At 46.8% G+C, this 23,461-nt stretch overlaps 1 protein-coding gene across 1 annotated transcript; it reads left to right on the top strand.

Moving 5' to 3' along the window:
* The first annotated feature begins 476 nt into the window (after window positions 1-476).
* On the top strand, window positions 477-17,185 carry GDF7 (growth differentiation factor 7). The gene is made up of 2 exons (XM_078647731.1): window positions 477-750; window positions 9,475-17,185. Exons 1-2 carry the CDS (start codon window positions 477-479, stop codon window positions 10,395-10,397), a joined length of 1,197 nt encoding a protein of 398 aa, XP_078503857.1. The 3' UTR covers window positions 10,398-17,185.
* Window positions 17,186-23,461: the final 6,276 nt, after the last annotated feature.

The raw sequence follows: 23,461 nt of genomic DNA, 5'->3' as shown, positions 1-23,461 counted from the left end.
CGGATTATTAATGCGCGCTCGCAGCCTCATAAAAATTATGGATGCGAAATTAAATGCTTGGAGAGCGGGGCTGGTGTCTGCTAGGAGTACCTACGTAAAAAGGGCTTTTTTGGCATGCGTTTGGTCTAACTCTGAACAGCATTACCCTCCTTCCTGAAAAGTCTGTGTCATGCATTCCCAGGATCATTTGGAGATGTTATTAATTAGCCCTGCCCCCTCCCTCCCTCCGCCTGCTTGGCTCGCACAGCATGTTGTAAGCCCTGCGCGGAGGCCATGGGCTCAGGCCGGCTCCCAGCCCCGCTGCCCTCATTTTTGAGGTGTCTGCCGCCGAAGGTGCTGCGTCTGTCCGTTCCGGCTAGCGCCCACTCTCCATCGCCGCCAGGGGGCGCTGCGGGTCGGCTTCAGCGGGGGAGTTCCCAAAGCCACCGGAGCCCCGTGCCTGCTCTCATTCCCCGGCAGAGAGCCCTGCGGATACAATGGACCTGAGGAAAGCGGCCGCGCTGTGCCTGGGAGTGCTGGGCGCCTGCCTATGGGCCAGCGAGAGCCCCCGGGCGGCTGCGGCGGTGCTGGCCGCGCCCGGCAGGGGCTCCGAGGAGCGCAGCGCGCCGGCGCGCAAGGGCGCGGTGGTGCCTCACGAGTACATGCTGTCTCTCTACAGGAGCCTGTCCGCGGGGGAGGCGCACAACCACAGCACGGCCAGGCTCAGGAGCAGGGCCAACACCGTCACCAGCTTCGTGGACCAGGGCAGAGGTGAGTCGGAAGGATGGAGCAGGCACCTGCCTGCACAGGTGTGGGGACAAGAGAGAAGGGACCTGCCTGCACAGGTGTGGTGGGTGGAAGCAGAGAGCAGGCACCTGCCTGCACAGGTGTGGGGACAAGAGAGCAGGGACCTGCCTGCACAGGTGTGGGGACAAGAGAGCAGGGACCTGCCTGCAAAGGGGCGGGGACAAGAGAGCAGGCACCTGCCTGCACAGGTGTGGGAACCAGACAGGAGGCACCTGCCTGCACAGGTGTGGTGGAAACAGAGAGCAGGCACCTGCCAGCACAGGTGTGGGGACAAGAGAGCAGGCACCTGCCTGACAGGTGTGGTGGCAACAAAGAGCAGACACCTGCTTGCACATGGAGGGGACTATGGGGGGGGGGGGGCTACTGCCCGCACTGGAGTGAGATCACGAAGACCAGACATTTGACAGGCTTGAGGGGGACTTTGGGGAGGAGGAGGCACCTGCCCGTACTGAAAGGGGACAACATGGCGCAAGCACCTGACTGCTCATGGACGGAACACTGGAGATTCAGGTACACATGAAGGGGGCACTGGCAGTGCAGGCACCTGACTGCTCACGCAGGGGCACTAGCGGTGGACACACCTGACTGCACACTGGTGGTCACCGGGGAGGAGTTTTCCTACTCCACACGAGCGGAGCAGCAGTGCAACACTCACTTGCCTGCACACTGAGGGGTCACACGAAAGCACATCTAGGGTAGCAGGTGCCCGTTCACCGTTAAAGCAAAATGCACTGAACTGGGGTCAGTGGACGGGGCACGGGGGCTCCAATCACCTGCTGGGGTGGCACAGGGCGGGCGAGGTCTCCTGCTGGCCCAGGTGTGGGACGAAGGGATGCAGGCACCTGGCAGCACAGGCATAGGGCCTGACATTTGAGGGAGCAAGCACGTGACGGAACAGGGAGAGGGCGCTGTGGGAGCAGGCATATGTTTGCATAAAGTTTGCGCGTTGTGAGTACACACGTAAGTAAGTGCACTTAGAAGCGACACTGGGGACAGTCACTGGGGCTACAGGGCACGGCTGAGAGGACGGACCAGGCACCACTGGCTGTAGCGGGTCTCGGAGAGTGTGTGCAGGATTGGCGCCCCAAGGAGTGTGCGTGAGGGAGACAGACTCCTCTTTCTTTACGGTGACCCCGAAGAGAGTTGGCACCTGTTACTCTATGCAGACCTGAGGGGAGACACCTGCTGGTTGCACGTGCGCGTTACATAGCTGTCACTTGGTGCATGGTGGGGTCGGGGACACCTGCTTGCGTACAGTGGCAGGCTAGCAATGTAGACACCTGCCTGCGCAGTGGAAAATAGGGGCAGCAGGCACCTGCCTGCACAAGTGTGCGAAGTTGGGGGGACGAAAGGTGTCCTGTGACATGCTGATGTTGCTACACAAAGTGACATGCTAATGGAAAGACGAATGCTTGCAGCCTTGCACACAGTGGTTTGTTATGTAACCCACACATTCAGGGTTATGCTTGTGCGGCAGGCATCTGCATGCACACAGCGTGTGGTCAGTGCATCAGACCCCAGCATGCGTACAGTGGTAGTGCAGCAGACACCTGCATGAACACAGCGGTTGTGCAGCAGACACCAGCATGCGCACAGTGGTAGTGCAGATGGCACCTGTATGCGCACAGCGGCAGGCTAGTGCAGCAGGCACCTGCATGCGCACAGTGGCAGTGCAGCAGGCACCTGCATGCGCACTGTGGTTGTGCAGCAGGCACGGGCATGCACACAGCGTGTGGTCAGTGCAGTAGACATCAACCTGCATAGAGGAGCTTTTTAATGGAGTAGGCTTCCGTCGGCACACAGTGGCAGGCTAGTGCAGCAGACACTTTGAAATGCCTCGTTTAGTATAGCGAATGCATCACTTGTGCAAGGCACCCTTTGTGATCTACTTAGGTTTTAGTCACGTTTTCTACCATTTTAGTTAAAAGAAAAACATGTTAATGGAAAATATAATTATAAACCGGTTTTGCATTTCCTGGGGAAAGTAACGCTTGTACATGTTCGGAGAAGACACTGACCCCTATATCCCTAAAGAGACAACCCCAGTGCCAGCTGTGTGTCTACATGTGTGATGTTTTAATGCTTCTGAGAGCAGGGTCAGTGGGTCAAGCAGGCTACCCCTGAATGCACGGAAAGTGGCTCAGAAACAGAACTCGGCACCCGCTTGCTCCCCGCCCCCAAACCCCACCACCCGGCAGTTTTCCAGCCTGTGGGGCGGAAGTGCGGCGCAGCTTCGATTGTGATCTTCCGATTGGACCCTCAGGGCATCCCGCCCTGGGCAGGAGTGGTGCCGCAGACACCGAATCCGAGGTTTACCTTTCTCTGCCCCTGGAGGAGGAGCGTCTGACAGTGCAGTGGGATAGCGGGTGTCTGTCTAGCTCCAAACAGGAGAGGAAAGTAGCCTGGGAGATTATGACGCGCCACTAAATCATTCAGAGACGGTTGCCCACTTCAATGGCCAGCTGCACCTTGACCACATATTTAAAACATTTTCCACAAAATGGGGAGGCAACAACTGGACCTTAATTATATTAGCACAACTGAAGCCATTTGACCTTTATCTGGCCTTTAGCTTAGCGGCTTATATTCAATTCCCCAGAAAGGGTAGCTATTTTATAAAAAAAACAAAAAGAACTGTGGCATCAAAAATGTCACGACCCAGCTGGCCATTTTCAGAACCCCCGGGCGCTCCGCGTCACTGTGCACCCAGGAGTGGTCCAGGCTCGGGCCTGTGTGTGCTGGCTGGCGGTTCCCGGCCGCGCTTCACGGCGTCGCTCTGGGGTCAAACCTGCAGCCGGCGGAGGTTTGCGGCGCTCCCCAGGGACCGGCACCGCTCCTTGCCAAGCCTGCGCCTGGCAGCGGTGCCCCCGCCAGCAGCGCACCTCACTAGGCCTAAAGCGTCTCACAGCAAACTCGTGTGTACTCGGCCCATGCGAGGCAGCCTCAAATATACAGCAATGTTTACAAAAAGCTACCCCCTCCACTCGATATCGGAGCCGAGACCCCACCGTCTGCTATTGTACAACTAACTTGTTGACGACAGCGCCTGACACCTGCACATGCACCCGTGGTGCTTTGCGCGGCGTCGACGTCGCACTGCGAGGTGACGACGGGCCCTGTGTTGTCATCACGTTACGCAGGAGTGGCCAATGTTATTACACAGTGGATGCTAACATGATGTTGAGCAGGATCAGAAATAATGAGTGGTATCCAATATGAAATATTATTGCGCACAGGGAAATTATAAGGTTCATATGGAGATGGAAAATGCTGCACAGGTGGATAATAAAATGTTATCCTTGGAAATGCGAGCGTGTGACGTAGGAGGCTGTCAAAATATTAGACCTGGAGCTTCCAATGTAATACATTGGTTAATGTAAACGAGTACGAGATAGCCGTACAGCAATAAAAAAAAATGACACGGAGTGTCATATTATTACACAGGCGAAATGCCATTTATGATAGAATATTACATTGGACAATGAGAAAAAGTGACACTGGAAAAAGCAAAATAGTACATAGCGGGAAATCAAACGTGTTATAAACGACAGCGTTGTATAGTCCGTATAAAGCATTACATGGGAGCATAGCCAAATGTTGCTAAAGAGGAAGCCAAAATATTAAAAACATCACTTAGATGTCAAAATATGACTGAAGGGGCTGCAAGATCATTAACCGGAGTTCTGCCAAACATATTACAAGGGCATGCCAACGTGAAAACCACCAAACGAATGTGGCAGCCGAGGCGAGCCAAAGATAACAAGGCATGTAATATCGGTGAGCTGCGAGCTTCATCTGAAGCGGGCTGGTAGTGGACCGGCCACCGAGGGGCGCAGCCCCTGCTCTGCTTGGCAGCGCTGGCACTTTGTGGGGGGCCAGGGAGCAGGTGATCTGGGTTGGATGCTGTATGGCCTGGACACTGCTCAAAGGGTACAAAAAAAATGTTTGTCATTTCGTGTGCGCGGCTCTGCCGGCCGTGTGGTGTCTTTACACAGGCACAAAGCAGGTACAAATATAATGCAGGGAGCCCTTCCCGCGCAGGTATCGAATGTGGGGGGGGACATAGTCAGACCAGCTTTCCCTGCAGCGGCCTGTGTGTGGTAACAGACCTGAACCAACAATCTTATCCAGGTAGGGAGTGTGGGTCGGTGTGCCACCTCCCACCGGCGCGTGCATTCACTGTGTGGTGGCAGAGCTGGGCCGGCTCCCACACTACCTCCCCCCTCACCCCCATCTATTCTCTACGTGCCCAGGGCCCTGCAGGTAGTATGCGGTGAAGAGCCGATCCGGTTCCCACCGTGCCGCCGGCCGCGCAGGGCTCCTGAACGCCGTCCAGCTCCCAAACGAGAACCATATGATGTCTTCAAAGGGGTCTCCTTATCTCTCAGCCCCGCTCTGCAGAATGCAGCCCCACCCGCGCCAAACTAAATATATCACCTGCAGCTGTAACAGGCGATGCATGTTGCTAACTTGTAGCGAGTTGGTCGTTTTGGGTTTCAGAGTCAAGGTTCAGATAAAAAAAAAAGTACAATTCGCTTGCGCTTTCTTCCGCCGTCCTCGGCGGCTCGAAGGCGCGGTGCACGGGAGGCGTCCAGAGGGCAGGGGCGAGGGGGTAGACCCTCTTACACGGTGCCTTGGCACCGCGCCCACCTGCACGGGGCTCGGCGCGAAGAGGGCGAACTGTGCGCTGTGGTACAAGGCGGCCTTCTTGTCACTGGCGGCAAAAACAAACATGCCGTTTTTGTTTACTTAAGCAAACACCGCATAACTTGTACTCCTAAATATTATACGCGAGCTAGAAGTACCCGTGTGTATAAACCCGAGGAGAACCAGGGACATCTTCAGGATTTTGAGGGCCCTGGTCCAAACATATTTCGGGGGACCCTGTTCGGAACAGCTTTGAATTTATGTTCCAATTTCAACTCTCACGCCTGCTTTGGCGAGGTCACTGACAGTGCCCAGGCACACTGGTCCAAATTGTAAAGTTGGTGCCTCTAATAGTCTGGCATAGTGATGTGTTTTTTCAATTTTGTAACACAGCAGCAGCTCACTATTACTGTAAATAATATCTGTGACACTCTCCTGTTTTGCTTTTAAAAAACGTATTTTTATCAATGCTGTATGAAAGATAAACATAACATTTATCTGTAAAATCTCTCTAATAGACTCTCACCCACATTAAACATAAATTAAAGGAAAACGTTATTTAAAACAATATGTTTAACAATTATATAAGGTAATCAGGGCAAGAGAATCTGCAGAATAGAGCTGGCTGCGTCAGGGGGCCCCAGAAAGGACGGGGCCCTTGAAAGGCTAGGGCCCTGGGCCACAGCCCACTTTGCCCATGCCTTAAAAAGTGTCCTAGGAGAACTATTCAGTTTGCGTTATGATAATCATTCCAATCTACACAGCATGTTCACTGCCTCTGTACACTATAATCCGGGCGATGTTGTCTTTCACTAGCCCAACAGTAGTAATGCCAGGTGCTATATAGCCAGAGGATATATAACGATTAAATACAACCTAAACATTTTAAATAAGGTCGGTGCCCATTGTTAGCTGCACTTTGAAGAAAAATAGCAGCTTAAAGCTAGCTACCCCAAAATAAGTAATATAAAAAAGAGACAACACATAGTATCCATAGTATTGTCCTGTTTGGCCGTCTTGGACAGGGCCGGACTGGCCGGACCGGGCACCGGGTGTTTCCCCGGTGGGCCGCCACGGTGGGGGCCGATTTTGGGACCCTGGGGGCGGTTTTTGTTACAGGGCCTTTTTGCAGCATAGCTGCAAAATCTGCCTCTGTAACAAAATCGTCCGAAACCGGCCTCGCAAATAGCTTGGCCGCTCCCACGGGGGCCGGCCAAGCTTTTTGCCAGGGCCAGTTTTGGTTCCCAGTCCGGACCTGGTTTTGGAGTGCTACTGACATTTACAAACCACTGCCTTCGGCCTTGTGGTTCATGATGCAATCATATACCCTCCATGGCAATATCGGACCATATGACTTGGATAGCTTTCATGAATAAATTGTTAATAATACAATGGGCAGAGGTGAGAACCAGTGGATTTATGAGATTCTGTGGTTGCAGCGTTTACTTCTTGTTTATGGATGTACCATAATTGCCTCAAAATTGGTAATTGTCACAGAGATGTTTCTAGCTCAAATGGATGAATGTAATGTTGCCAGAGAATGTGCTACATAATTAGCATTTTTTGCCACATAATTCATACAACCTATCCACATAATTTTGTTCAGCATAATTTAGAAAACCCCACCACACATTTTGGGCTTTCATGCCAAAGAGGTCTGGGACTGTAATTAGATGACGAAATCCATATTTTATGGAGCTAATTTCCATATGTCACCAGGAACTGTGAAATATAGGTTCACAGACCACTGTATTTTATGAAATTACAGTGGCCAAACATATTCACACTCAAGTGTTTTTCAACGCTAGAGCTGCCGCCCTACTTGCTTTAACACGTACCAATCTGAAAAATGATTCTCTGAAGTCCAGTAAATAATTCTGCCTGCCTGCTTGTCTGTCTGTCTATCTATAAATACACTTTTATATTTGAATGAGAAAGCTTTGCGTTGAAAATCGGCTGCCTTTCCATGCATGTGGAAGCAAACGCAATTTCCAGCAGCAACTTGCCATTTCTTACAGTGCCATCTTCAGCGCAGGACGTCAGTGGCATCTATCCACTGTCGCCTTGATTATTTTAACTGGAGAGAACATTTTGTGGAGGGGCTGTGGTGGTCATTTTCCTACTTGGGCCCGAAGCTCTGGAACAAGATGTCTGATTTACTTAGAAGTTGCCAATCTTTGACCCTTTTTCTTAAAAACCTCAAAACCTGGCTGTTCTGACTTTTATCTGCCCCTTCTGGCTAGTTAACCTACCTCTGTCTAGCGCAGCGAAACTCTTTTGGGTAGCTATGCACAATATAAGACTTTATAATAATAACAATGCAATGCAACCCAGTCTCTTGGTGTCCCTAGGAAGCCTTCCTATTAAGTTAGCAGTTCTCATATATTCATTTTATTGTTCAATATTGTTTGTTCTTTCATCTGGTCAATTGTTTAAGGCTGATTCACTGTCCTCTGGGTATGGTCGTCTACCAGAACATCCCCTCCTCCAGTACATATGCTGTGCTTTTTATTACCTATGAACTGGCTGTTTTTTTTTCATCCACATTGGAAGAAAATGAAAACAAAGGAAAAACACCATCATAAATGTATGATAAGCAACGGGGTTCACTTCAAGCAGGCTTCTACACAAGCTACTGCATTACAGCATACATTGCCAACAGGGCATTTTCTTTTCGTCTCTCCTTGTTGTCTCCTCCCCTATCCTCCCTTTCTCACCTGCCCAGTTCCCTCCCCTCTATGCTCCATTTATTTTGCCCCCCATATTATTTAAATGTGTCCCATTGAGACCTAGCTATTTGGCCAAAGCCCGGTGGAGCTACCTGATAGCTATAGAGGAGATGGGTTTTGGGACTTCCCCCTCGACCGTCACCTACCCAGCCGGTCTTTGGGCAGACTTTCCTTCGTCTTTCTGCCGTATCTCCCTCCCATCCTGTTTTTCTGCGAACCTCTTCCCCAGACACCTGAGACCGAACTTCTTTGTCTGATGCCCGATGGAGCTACCTGGTTTAGCTATAGGGGAGATGGACAGTGGATTCCCTCCTTGGTCGTCACCTACCCAGTCGGTCTTTAGACAGACTTCTTCTCGTCTCTACGGTTGTCTCTTCCCTTACCCTCACGTTCTCACCTCACCTACCCCCCACTTCTTTCCTCTCTCCTTCCTCTCCTCTTCCAATGTATTGCTGATTGTTTGATGTATTGTGTAATTGTTGATCTTTTTTTGTTATACTGTTAAACCACATTGTTTCACTTCCTTTCGTCCCTCCTGTTGTCTCCTCCCGCATCCTCCCTCTATTTATGTCTCTCCTTCTCCCCTCTCTCAATGTACTGAGACTGAACTTTTTTGTCTGATGCCCGATGGAGCTACCTGGGTTAGCTATTGGTGAGATGGGCCGTGGATTCCCTCCTGGTCTTCACCTACCCAGTCGGTCTTTAGACAGACTTCTATCCATCTCTCTGTATTGTCTCTTCCCTTTTCCTCCCTTTCTCACCTCCCCTGCCCCCTCCACTACTTTTCTCTCTCCTTTCTCTCCTCTCCTAATTGTATTGCCTATTTTTTGGGATTTATTGTGTAATTGTTGAACTTTTTATGTTACATTGTTGATTCTCATGTAAAGCGCTCTGATACCTCCGGGTCTAGCCAGCGCTATATAAAATCTTTAAATAAAATAAAAATAAAAAGGGCATGAGGCGCCGCTTGTTTAGCCAAAAATGTCTATATTTATCAACTTTTTTACTCGGCCTATGAGCTTCATGTTTTTTCTTGAGCCCAAAACCCCCGATATTGCTGAATCTTATATAGTCATTACTGCCCTTCTTGCTGAGCCAAACATTTAAATATCTCTAAACTCTTTCTTTTCCTGCAAGGCAGGAGTCTACCCCTCATGTAGCCAAAAATGTTGCTCTGCAGCTATTTTTTTCGTTTTCTCTTCCATAATATCCTCCATATTTCTGCCGCAAGCCCTTTATTGTGTGTGAGCAGATGTTAGCATGCGAGCATTTACCTCCTCAGCCTCACCTGCCTTTTCTTTATCTCTTCTAGATGACCCCACGCCAGAGGCTTCTTTGGAACAGAGGTACCTGTTTGACATCTCCAGCCTCCCAGAGATGGATCACGTGGTGGCAGCTGAGCTAAGGGTCTTGTGGAAGAGCCCTGCAGGCCTGGATTCATGGGCGTCCCTAGAAGGCAGGCCCCTACGCCTACTGCTCTACACCTGCCCTGGTGCCCAGGAGGAGCCACAGCTGCTGGACTCCAGGGCCGCGGACCCCTTGGACTCTACACTCGAGCAGTGGGAGGTGTTTGATGTTTGGGAGGCCGTGAGGGAGCGGGGGGCTGGGGCGACCGTGTGCCTCACACTCAGAATGATGGGGGGCGCTCCCGAGCAAGCCCTGTCACCAGCACAGTGGGGCTTTGGACGACAGGAAAGACCCCCACACCAGGAGGCTCTTCTGGTGGCCTCCTCGCACTCCAGAAAAAAAGAAAACCTCTTCAAGGAGATCCGGGATAAACTCAGATACATGGGAAGCAACAAGGCTTCAGAGCCGGTGTTCAGGGGACAGGAATCACCAATAAAGCACCGTCGCAGGAGGAGGACAGCCCTTACTGCTCGATCTGGGGGAGGCGGCAAAGGACAGGGCAAGAGGGCTAGGACTCGGTGCAGCAGGAAGCCCCTGCATGTCAACTTCAAGGAGCTGGGCTGGGATGACTGGATAATCGCCCCCCTGGATTACGAGGCGCACCACTGCGAGGGGGTCTGTGACTTCCCGCTGAGGTCCCACCTAGAGCCCACCAATCATGCCATCATACAGACCCTGATGAACTCCATGGACCCGGAGTCCACACCACCCAGCTGTTGTGTGCCCTCGAAACTCAGTCCGATCAGCATCCTGTACATAGACTCTGGCAACAATGTGGTGTATAAGCAGTACGAGGACATGGTGGTGGAGACCTGTGGCTGCAGGTAGCAGGCGCTTACTAAAGACTGTGACTGTGCTACAGATCAGTCTCATATCCCCGCTGCCTTTTACACTAAAAGGTCAGCTGAGGTCAGACACCAACACGGGTCAAGCCCATGGATTCATTGCTCTTGGCCAACTTAACCATGAATGTGACTGGCCCGTGTGGAGAGACTGAGGCATTCTGTCAGAAGAGGAATGCCACCTGCTTGTGACGCAGGAACACCTGGCAGCGGTTCTTCTGAAGGCATGCAATAACCTGCGGCTTTTCTCACAGACTCATTGAATTGTGGTGATTAATGAGTTAGATTTCGTGGCTTGGGTCAGTGTTTGAAGAGTTACTTTCCTACCTAGCAAATTTTGACCACAATAATAAAATCCATTCTTAATACACAAACAACACAGGCCCAAAATCAAGGCAAACTCCCCAGTGAACCTTTCTGACACCATCCATTTCCCAAAAACACAAAATGACCCCTTACCCACACAATATCTATACAAATAAACACCACCACCCATTACCCACAGACAATACTCATACCATTCCATAATCCTACAATACATTCAAGCAATAATTGCCAGCACAATTCACCCATGTAAAATCACAAAACTTGGTACAGTTATGCAGCTACCGCCAACATTGTACACTGTCCTGCACGGGCCAAACACAAACTGGACTCACAAGCCCAATTCCTTCACAAAGCTCATACCAAAAGCACCCTAAACGCACTACCCAGCATAACCTGGTACACACCTCCCTCGTTCCATCTTCTAGTTGCTCCTCGATTAACAGATGAATGCTGCAAACTATAACATATATGTAAAACACACACACTAAGCTGCAATGCACAGTAAGCTTCAGCAAACACACCAAATCACAGCACATTGAAATGTATGTTAAAGTCCACCAGACTCCAACCCCCAACACACATGCCAAGCCTCAATAAACATGAAGACTTAGCACACACCAAACTGTAACACACCAAACACAAACACCCCACATGCATGCATAGACCTATATCCTCCTCACCAAATATTAAATCACACAAAAAGTGTAGCACACAAATCCACACCAGGCCACAACACAAACATAACATGTACTAATATACAAAAGACCCATTGCACACAGTCTCCATACCTTACCATAGGGACCAGACATACAAAGCCCAAACAAACGTAACACTGAAACGTACATAAAGCCGCAACATACATACTACATCCCAACAAATACACCACGTAATAAAGTGAGCACACACATACACATAGACGCTGCATTCATGCTTGTTTTAAATGTTGTGTCAATTGCAAACTTTAACCAAATGTAATGTGCCTTTCGAAACACAAGTTTGCACACAGACCACGAATCAAGGAACACAGTATTTATTGTTTTTGTTTCAGTACCTCTCAAGATACAAGCAGTTTTATTACATCTCGAATTGTCAGATTGGACTGAAGTGTAAATTACCTAGGAAATGCGGTGCAGCTGCTGGTCATACATTATATCACCATCTTCAGACTAGGTCAAGTAGTTATTTTGAAATGTGTGACATAAATGTAAAAAAGAAACGACTGCAGGCAAGTGGTGGAAAATGTTAGCACTGTGGATATTTTGAGGCGAGTGACACATTACAGAGCTGCACAGATGTGGAACTTATGAGGCTTTCCCAAACGTTTCTTTTTTTCATTTTAAATGATGCTTTCAGTAAAATCTAGCAATCTGAGCGCAGAAACGAAGCCAGTCAATTACGTGGTGCGTCCTGAGGTAGAGACATACAGAGGTCTTCCACGAGCATAAGGGGGGTCAGCAAACAGGCCACCACTCTGTGGAGTCACACCTTCACATCTGTTATAACCTGTGCCAGAAATGACCACTCTATGACCCAGTGCTGCAAAGGGGTTCACAAGAACCCAAGGTTCTGTATTTTCCCCCCATCCAGACATGCTCTTCCCTTCTCCAACTGAGGGCTCCACCCTGTCTACACTGGCTGGTTAAAAGGAGGTCAACCAGGGTGCAGCAGCTGGTGTCTGACATCACTTCTTCCACACAAGTCAAGAAAGTGCTCTCTACTGCCCAATTCACAAAGGTTTTTCTATGAGTAGTTGTGTTTTAGTCCTGTCTTAGGTGTGAATTACACCTGAATACTGAGGCCTTATTCACAAAGTATTTTATGCGAGCAGTTGTGGCTTACTACAGGCTTAAATGGGACTTAATCATGGATAAGAGTAAGACATGCTTACTCACAGAAAAAATGTGTTCACGTGTTCACCATTCCATCTTTAATAGTTACAGTTTACGCTCTGTATAGTGTGAAATCACAGTTACAAAAGACTTGCACAAACTCTCTTGGCTTCTTCCTCTTTGGAGGCAACCAGATGTTTCCCGCCCAGCCTTCTTCTGTTGTGTTTTCCCTGAAATTGCAAATATTTTATCACCTAGTTTCCTTCTTATTTACTTAGGCAGAAAGTACTTTAGCTTCAAACCACCCAATCCTCGCTTTTCAGATGTTTTAAAGTGGAAATCAAATAACTCTCTACTGTGTCTCCTTCGGTTTCCAAATGGGTTAATCCACCTGCTCGTGACTCCATCTTGTTCCGATTCTTTTCCATATGGGCCATCCAACGACACATGATTTAGAGGTTTTTTCCTCACCCTGATCAGAGTTCACATAAGATCCTTAATCTGTCTTCACTACTTCGGCCTCTTGACTGTTCCACAGCAGACAAATTTGTCCCACAAGAGCTCACACCACCATGTCTTCCAGCCCTGCTTCCACTGCTTTTGTTAACATTTGTCACAACGGTTAGCCATGTTTTTTCATAGCTTACACAACAATCACCCAAGAAGTCATGAGGGATTATTCCAAAAAGTTACTGCTCATTGCTTAAGTAGAGGTCATGGAATCTATATTTCCTTCCTGCTTTCATAGAGGTGCCTTTATGAAATCGCCAATCTGTGTCTTCATCCTGCTCCAAAGAACTTGTTACATCCACTTTTTTGTAAGTCTCCGGAGTTCAGCGCAGTTCAGTTATTTACTACTTCCAAGGAGGTCATCCAAAAACCGCCTGTTGGTGCCACTCTCGACGGCTTCAGCAGTGGTCACCCATTGTGTGACTACCAATAGTATTTTACCAGAGGTCACCTCTAATTTAGGCGTGGAGAGGTTGTGAAAGAGCTCAGCCAAGATGTGCCACCCTCTATGGACACACTGACTTTACATTGGCTCTACAGTCACTAATTCAATACCACCCTCAGCGGCTTTAGGAGTGGACCACCTCTTTGTGCCCCTCCTGTACTTCTTCAGTAAAGGTTGCCAATACTATGGGTGTGGAGAGGTTACAAAACAACTCACCCAGCCAGGCTCTCACAATCACATGCTAAGATCGAAGATGTCCTGTATTCGCTGCTTCCGGCCACCACCAGCTGCTTCATTTGTGGTCAGCCATTTTGTCTCCGCATTCCCTCTTCAATTGAGTTCGCCCTTACTTTGGTAGGGACTGATACAGCTAACCGTGCCGTGACCTCCTCTATAACCGAAAAGTCTCTCTCGTCCTAACCTCGCTGATTCAGTGAGGATCATCCGATCTCTTCGGTGCCAATCTTTGCTGCTATGAACAAGCGAGAAGAGTGCACAGTCTGCGGGAATTCACTCTCAGCAATGTCAATTTTTATTAAGATTCTGCTAAATCGACAAATGTGCCTTTACAAAAGCTGCCACATTAGGTCGAATCTGCAAATGCCGGTCAAAAAGAAAACTGGTGTCTGCGTAAAACCATAACATGTGAAAATACCTCGAAACTGACATTATTATGCAATACGCCATTTATGCAAAAATGCTCCACACATAACGGCATTTAATAAGCTTTTATGGCCGTAAGGCCGATAATAAAGTTTTCTTGACAGACTGACTGACAATAAGCACAACGTGAATTCAATCGATATGTTGCTCTTGGGAGTGCGTAAAAAAGTTGGTTCTGTCGCCCGACAGAACCAACTTTTTCCCACATTCTTGTACACCCAGGTTCTGAGGGGCACTGGGTCACCCCCTTATACGTGATGCTCTTCGGAGCGCGCCCTTGCTGAATGTAAGAATTAAACATACCTCCAGCAGGAGTGTGAGAGAAAAAACGTTGCAGTGAGTGTTTGCCACTAGAGGGCAGCACAGTGAAGTGCAGAGTTCACTCCGCTCCATCAGAGGCCTTCCCCTGGCAGTGCCTTCAGCACAGAGCGCCCTGTTTACAGTGAGACATGGGATACACTTCTGCGTCACTCGCGTTCTCGCACTTTCCATTACTTTTCCTGTCACTTTTACTCTAGCAAATTAAGATCGCGCAAGGGTCTTTTTATGTTGTTTGTGAGGCTGTTCCAAGCAGCGGAAACTCTCAGTATGTGTTTTTAGGTTCGTGACTTAATACCGTTTCTTCTGTATTTCTTCTATATTAACAAGGCCGCAGCAGCCTGGTCTGCGCCTTGTGTGCTGCGAGTGGTTTTATTCCTATTCCGTGATGTTCAGAGTGGAGACCCTTTCCACAGAGTTTCCCGATTGCTAAAATTGAGCAGAGGCCGTAAACAGATGTGCTTTGCAGCCAGAGCAGTATTTCATTCACTTCGTGCCCTCAGCACTCCAACGCGCCCCTCTCTCTGTGCAACACAAGTCTTTACGTTTTCCACATTTGTCTTTATCTGCCTGGCAGGACTGGGCCCCGTGATTATACGTGGAGAAAGCACACATTGTGATGTGCTCGAATGTTATAGTGGCGCCTTAAGCTTGATACAAAAATAACACAGAATGTTTGCACCGGTGCGAAAAACAAGGGCAACTATATTAAACGGGTTTCCTTAGTATAATATGATCTGAAAATAGAATGTCTCCTCTTTTCCAATGTAAAAGATCCAGCAGTGTTTATGACAACATTTTCCTTTTTTGACGCACAAAAATAATAGCTCATTTTTTAACGTCATTTGTGCACCATGATTCCTTAGTTAAACATTTATTTGCACATGTAAATTGACTTCCATGCAATGGGTGTGTTATATTTATCTAAAAATGAATCCATAGCCTGGCTTCTCAATTTTCGCTCTGGTGCATACATATGTCTGTAATATAGACTGCAGCAAACTTGTTTTGGTACATTCTTTATCATTTTATACATAAAATAAAGCCAAGTGGATTTGCAAAGTTCCAGTAACATAGCCCCATGTAGGTGTATGTGATAAGTCGAACCAGGTTTCCCCAGTGCAGCAGCACCCTGTGTTGACTTTCCTATTCCTGCAAACCCACTGTGGCATCCTTTTAAGTGATTGCACTTCAGCCTGCATTGGGTACCTGCCTGCATTATGTGTGGCAGGCAGTACTCTTCTGTGCAGTTACTTTTCTGATAACTTAAAATACGCCACCAGATTTCACAAAGGGCATAATTGACTTATTTGTTGGTCTAAAACTGAAACCAAGCCCTGCACGTGTGCCTTATTTCAATATTTATGACATTGTTAATTGGAGTTCAAAATGGCACAAGGCAGTCGTTTTAGCCCACAGACTAGGGATCCCTGTCAGGCTGAAAGCTAATGCATTTTGGAAGATATTTGTGTTCAATAGGCCTCATTTGCAAAGCTTTTACGTTGGAGTCCGGGTGACTCAGTCAAGCCTTTGTGGATGAGACCCACTGTGTCTGCTCAATAAAAGACACGAGTGCTCCAATATGCAAAGAGCTGGCTTAGAGTGTAGGGAGAGGGCAACAGAAAACCGTGTGATTTCTGAAGACAGCGCTAATTCCAAGTAAAATCCGCTGACTCAATTTCTTCCTCCACATTAACCCTGAGATGAATAACATTTCCTCCAGATTTCACACTTTCCCTGTAAATTGGAGGCTTGTCCATTACCACTTAGCTCTGAATTAGAACCCAAATTCATGTTGTGAACCTCCACAATGAGAAACAACTTTTGGCATTCCACGTTTTTATTTATGAATTATACCATGAATAGAATAGCTTTTTTCCTGTCAGACGACCTGCCTGCCCTGCCTATATTAGATGGTTGCACTGTTCTTTACCTTCTCTGATATTGAAACTCTCCATGCGGCTAGAAACCGGGTCTCTTCACAGGACAACGTAACTTTTTCTTAAAAGAAACTTTCAACCCCCATCACCTTCACCTCAGCATAGCTCATTCACATGAGATGCAATGTCCGCTGGGAGGTTCCCACATCGCACATAAAGTTGACCGCCAACCGAGCTTTTGTACAAAAAGTATTACTTTCCCAGCATGCCCTCTTGTTCCCACGGTCTCTGCGCTACCTACAGCCAGTAGTTCTTGCTGGACAGATGCTCTTTAAACTGAAAGAGCAAAACTGAAACTCAACTGACAACGCACTTGCCCTCACGTAGGAAACACATAGCAGATAATATTTCCAGTTCTAATTGGACACTGAACTATTGGTATTAAGAGCGCAGCAAATGTCTGAGTGTTTCACTGCAAATATGCCTCACCTGCCCTTTCCCACAGAACTAACCTGTGCGGCTCAAGAGTGGTGATGTGCACGCCCATCAGTTTGCACCTTTACGCACTCGTGGGAAGCGCGTGATCCCCACACACAGTTCTGTAAATGATGTACATGTGTTTTGTGTAAGATTCCTACTGTTTAAATAGAGTGTACATATTGAATTGTAAATGGACTGTAAACAGCAACTATATTTTCGTGAGCATACTATAGAGCACTATTTGTTCAGTAAATAATCGCCAAATACTCTCAATTAACCCTTTAAAAAATATTTTGTACAGATAATTTTATTAAATATTTTATTGACATAAACTATTACATGTTGTGTTCTTCAAGTTTATTTTCTTCTGATATTCAGTGTTTGCAGGCGACATTGTTGCTCGGAAGAAACGCTTTGTGGTTGGACACATGTACCAGAGGATGTTGCTGCTCGGACTTGTTGGGACAAAGAAAGGTCCTAGTCGAAAGTTCAGTAATTTGTTCGTTTGTTTTTATTAGATTATAGTTTTTTAAACCATATGTATTCATCATAAAATATTGCAATACCACTACAGAAACTCTTGCCAGTACATGAACTGAATATTTACAATCTCAATATAAAAGATTAAAAAAGTTACAATAGTGTAAATAACATTCAATTCATTAGCTTTCATTGAAGAACTAATGCATTCCCGTACATTTATTCCCAAAGATTTAAGACGCATATGGTGCATCAGTCATTTACTTGATATCATAAGTGCTGAGCAAAATAACAACATCCGCATACTCTATACAATCCAGGAGTTACCCTCAAAGCACCTGCCAACCACAGGTGGTTGAAATGTCTAACTCTAAATGGCAAACCATTTTTACAAACACTTAGACCCTCAAACATACCCATATGGTGAAATGGCTCTCCATTCAATATTAAGCACATGATGGTTTATCGCAAGGGGTACTAAAATAAACTTAAGAGAAATCACACTTTGTAAAGCGCGGCTACTCACCCGTGATGTCTCAAGGCGCTAGGGAAGTGGGAGAGGAGGGTGGCTGCTGATAAGTCTGAGCGCTGGGGTTCATCATGGGCCAGGTCTTGAGATCCTTCCCAGTAGGGTCCTTAAACTGTTCTTGATATGCAATACTTCTAGCCAGAATTTACAAAAGGAACCATGACTGGTGTCCCACTCTGCGGATTGTTTTCTTCATTTCCTCATAATGTAATAAATTGAAGCAAAAGAGGGTCTCGATAAGAAGAAAACAGACAAATACAAATGTAAGAGAATTAGCCCTAAAAGTTGCCTGATCCATCCCAAGACAGACAATGAGTTTGGGGCATGTTCCTAACTCCCCAAACTTCCTCCCTATTAGGGATTAGAACCATCAATAGGATTGGACGGATGCCACCTGCAGCTGTATTGCCCTACGAGAACACTTCGGTCCTCAGATTCCCAGCTATTGACCTGTCCTCGTTACAGGCTAGCGACGAAGGGAGGGAGAGCCTTTTCAGTGTTAGCTCCCCAGTTATGGAACAGCCTGCCTGGGATGCTGCGCGGGGAAGGAAATCTGTTACGCTTCAGAAAGAGCCTAAAAACGCTACTGTTCAGCAGAAGCCTGGGCATTGCATAATCTAGCTTTGGTCTCTGCTTCCACCTTGCCATGTTATTGTATGTTACCATCTTTCCTAGCGCTTAGAGACCTGCAGGTGATTAGGCGCGATATAAAACTATAATAACAATAACAATAACAAAGCATAAATGATGCCTTCCCTCTCTTTTCTTGACCAAAGGGTGTGCTCTGTGGCTTCAGACAATGGTAGCTAGACTAGGTGAGAAACACCGATTGAGTCATGTGGTAAAATGCTGAATGCAAGGATGTTGGGTACTCCAGACGGCTCTTTTCCTTCGGTTGATATTTTTGTGGTAGTTATATATCCTTCCTCTTTCCAATAAGCAGGACCAGAAGGCTGACGACCAGCAGTTTCTTGGTATCAGAAATATCTGCCGGACCTTACATGAGCGAGGTTTACAGTCATTAACAAATGTTTCACAAACTGGTGGGGGTAAAGACCAAGGAAGCCATTGAATGCCCAACTACATGTAATGACTTGGCAATCTTTCTAAAATGGAATGCATACTTTTTTAAAAGTGTATAGACATCCTGAACAGCATCTTCTAGATATCCGCAGGAGGTGGTTTTGGAGACTTTGGGGCATATTACCAACATGTAGCGATATTTATCGCTAAATAGGCTTAGCGACGATTTTTTTATCGCTGCCTTTCGCTGGATATGTTAGCGAAGAAAACATGCTATTAGCAACGTTTTTCTCCATTGTGCTAAAATATCCAGCGATAGGGGCGAAATGCGTGAATATCGCTGAGAATACAGCGATATTCACGCATTAGCGACGAAATACTCTTAGCCATGTTATCCACCTCCCATTGGATAACATGGCTAAGAACTGGTCTGAGCAGGCGTTAGTTTTTGGAGATAGCGGGAATATTTCCATCGCTACGCCCGCCTTGCTAATAGGCGATAGCGACGTTAGCGACTGCTTTCAGTCGCTAACAGGTTGGGTACGCCCACTTTGCATGTCATTAGCGATAAATATCGCTGACATGCAAAGCGGGCCCCAAATCGCTCGCTATCGCCTAAAAGCTGTTGCTAACATTTAGTGACAGGTTGCTAATAGAGCAATAGAATTATCGCCGCTTAGCGGCCGAAAACGGCCGCTAAACCGGCGATAATTTCCTATTGTCCCCCTTGGTAATATGCCCCTTTGATTTTTGCAAATCAGCCGTGTATCCTCAGGTTCAAGCCTTACATTTTTGTAAACACAAAGTCACAGAGGCTCTAAGTGTTAACATGCTCTAAGTTAAGGGTCTTCAAACTGGAGGGCAGGCCCCCTAGTGGCCCTCAAGTGATACTAGGGTGGGCACCAGGCTCTGGCCAATAGAAGCGTTACGCTGATAGCAGTCCTTTGTTTGTAAGTGGAAAAAATGAGGGGCAGTAAGCTATCACTAACATCTTTTGTCATGTATATCCTAGCTGAGAGTATGTGTAAAAAGGGAAGGGACTCCAAATATTCTTAAAACCCTTCACCCTTTCCACCCCCATTTCTAATAACCACACCGTGGATACTTTTACAAGTTAGTAAGGCTGCCTGACCAGAATAGTATGTTTTGCAAACATGTATTTGTTTGCATTTTTAAAAAGGTAACAAAGCTTAACTGCAATTTTTTTTCATTGAAACTCTTTTTATTTGGTACAAAGCATTATTATTTGCAACAAAGAGACCATTATTTAACACATGTTGTAGTTCCTTCTTCTGTTACATGATAGATTATACATTGTAAATACAAGAATTCTTTACAGTTAGGGTCATTTTATATTTTACTGTTCATTCACTGTTCTCCATTAATGAATCGCCAGCCGGTATTGCACATATGTTGCCTCTAAAGGCGTTCCATTTTCCCCACACCCTTTCCCATTTTGTGGGGCATCCTCTATGCATTTGCACTACTCTTTTGGCCACCATCGCCATATCCATGTCTCCAATCCCTTACAGTGGGTGTACTCTGTGCCCCCCATTGTTTTGCAATGTTCTTCTTAGCTATAGCCATACCTAGTGTCGCCCAGGTATGTGCTGCATGGTTAATATCTGTGGCTTCCCATATGTTCAATAGACATCTCCTAGGCTCTGGTGGTATCGGGCCCCACTTGCTGTCGTGTGGACATGACAGCCTCCCAGTATGTCACTGTTTTAGGACATTCCCACAGTGTATGATAAAATGTGCCTGTTGCTCCATATTGTCGTAGGCAGAGCGTCTGACCTTCCCATTCTATATAGTGTAGCCCTGGTATAATAAATCCGTTGTAGCACTTTCAGTTGGATTAAGCATAGTTTTGAAGGAATTACCACCTCCCTTGGAGACGCCAGTGCCTCTTGCCAGTCCGTCTCGTCCAATTCTCCCACCTCTTTCTGGCATTTCTCCCAGAGGGATTGTGTGGGGTCGGGGTGATTATTGATACATTTACAATATGTTAAAGAAGTGGATTTTTTGTGCATGTGTTCCGTCCTTAACTGCAATGTTTAAATAAGTCGAGACATATTTGAACATTGGCAATTTAATTCAATACTTGTGAAAAAATCTGAGGGGGGGGGCAATGATTTTTCTTTTTCCACTGCGGGGGCCCAGCATTGAAAAGTTTGAAGACCACTGCTCTAAGGGGTTTCTACTGTAGTCTGTGGCTCCTCTGGCATCTCTTATCATGTCTCAGAGGCTGTCAGGAACTGTGAGCTCCGACAGCAGGCAAAGGAGCAGGCAGAGCACACACCTTGCTCCAAGGTTATGTTGGCAGCTTCTCCAATCATGATACTCCCGAAAGTTAATCGTAGGACGGAGGTCACAGGGAGAGGTAAGGTAACGCTCAATGGAGTGCTACCCTGGTATCCAATATGTTGGTATTAATGGCCTCACACACCCTTGCGAGTGTCATGCTTCATCATTGGCGGTTGCTCCTCGTCGGGCACCAATTTGCATTAGTGTAAATTCATGTTTAATGGGTTATACCATCCGCTGTTATGTTTGTTTGTTTTTCTCCCCTTTCCCTCCCCTTCTTAGCCTTAAACCCCTATGGTTCTTTCCCTTGACGCAATTCCTACCGGGTACTGTTGACACCCAGACACCTTGACCTATAGGTGAGTACATACGAGACCTACACCATATGGTGTGGACGGACGTCTATACCTTGAATGCTGCTGTTTTTAAACCTCTTATATTTCATTTATTTTGTACATAGTAGTGCTGAGTCATGTAGCAATGTGATATGGAGTCTCCACATACTGGTCACGAATTTACCACTGGTATGTCACCATTTTTATGTCACTGCACTCACCACAGCACCACGTCTTTCACGGTCACTTAAGGGATTTGTTGTAACTATTTATGGTAACGATCTCTTTTGTCTTTCTAGGCAAGAGCTGTCCCATACAGGTAGTACAACCTTTTCCGAACTGATACTTAATTAGGTCATGTCTTATATTAGATAGATGTAAACACTAGGTCCTGAAGAATCGCCGCCAATGTGCATTGGCGAGAAACATGTTGACCACACAATATATACTGTAGTTCCGAATCGTCACGTGGAATCCAAATTTTTTTTCCTGGCGATCATAGGCTACCCATTGTTTTTACTTGTGACAAGGGACCACCAGAATAAATTGCTCTCCGGTACCTTGTGTCACGTTTTAACCCACTTATTTACACTATCCGCTTTCCTTTGGCCCCTCACTCGCACTTCACCCATAGGCAGTTGGTAAAAAGATCTCCGCTAAAGAGCCCCTCTATGAGGTGAGCCCGTTGGGCATTGCACCGCCTGCCCGACGAGGAGCAACCGCCAATGATGAAGCATGACACTCGCAAGGTGTGTGAGGACATTAATACCAACATATTGGATACCCAGGGTAGCACTCCATTGAGCACTACCTTACCTCTCCCTGTGACCTCCGCCCTACGCTTAACTTTCCTTATCTTTTCTAGGAACAGCCTGGTTTGTTCTTGCATAAACTCTTGTCCTTTTGGGCTCCAACTGCGGCTGGACCTTCCATTCTGAGGTTCCTCCTGATTGGTAATTCGAGCCCGAGGATCTTTAATAGATCCATTTCCCCTCCTTTTGATACATACTCCCGAAAGTTAAACAGGGATACCAGCTCAAGAGACCACATACACTATTTACTTTGGGAATCAGGAAGGTTTTTGACACAGAAAACAGCTCCAAAGTTATTTGGCCATGAAAAGAGTCTATGGGGCCTATTTACACAGACATTTTGGAGTGCATCAAGTAGTACTCCTGCATTGTACTCTTACATGCCTTTGTGAGGTGACTCAAAACATCTCAAATTGAAATAAAATAGGAATATTTAGGTAATAATTGTATACAGTTCGTATAAATGGAAAAAGACTGCCATCTTTTCACTTTTACTAATTAAGGGACAGATGTACGACAGTGGAAATAGCACCTCGCAAATTTTTTTGCGACTCGCAATTTGTGAGGTGCTATTTCAAATGTACAACAGTGTATTTCACACTGTTAGCGATTCCCAATGGGGTCGCAAATTGAGAGGCTTATGAATATTAATGATCCTCTCGCAATTTGCGACCCCATTGCGAATGGCTGACCCTCCCAGGTATGGTGGCCCGCTGAGCTCAGCAGACCACCATGTCTGAGACTGCTTTTAAATAAAGCAGCTTTTTTTTTAAAGCAGCCTGTTTCCTTAAAGGAAAACGGGATGCATAAAAAAAAAAAATTTGAAACGTTTTAGTTTCATTTTTCAAGGGCAGGCAGTGGTCCCTGGGACCACTGCCTGCCCTTAAAAAATGTTTTCCCCCGCATTTGCAAAGGGGAAGGGGTCCCCTGGGGACCCCAGCCTTTTTGCGAGTGCACTACCACCCTCTTATAGAGGGTGGTATTTTGCGAGTGTTTTGCGCACGCAAAACATTCTTACATAGGGTTGCGCTCGCTATTAGTAAGGGAACGCCCCTTCCTAATAGCGAGTAGCAAAACCCTATTTTGCGAGTCGCAAAAAATTGTGAGTCCTA

Source organism: Lissotriton helveticus, chromosome 6, assembly GCF_964261635.1.
Source record: "Lissotriton helveticus chromosome 6, aLisHel1.1, whole genome shotgun sequence".
In the NCBI taxonomy this organism is placed as follows: Eukaryota; Metazoa; Chordata; class Amphibia; order Caudata; family Salamandridae; genus Lissotriton; species Lissotriton helveticus.
The sequence above is the reverse complement of the archived record's forward strand: the minus strand, read 5'-3'. Positions and strand labels throughout refer to the sequence as shown.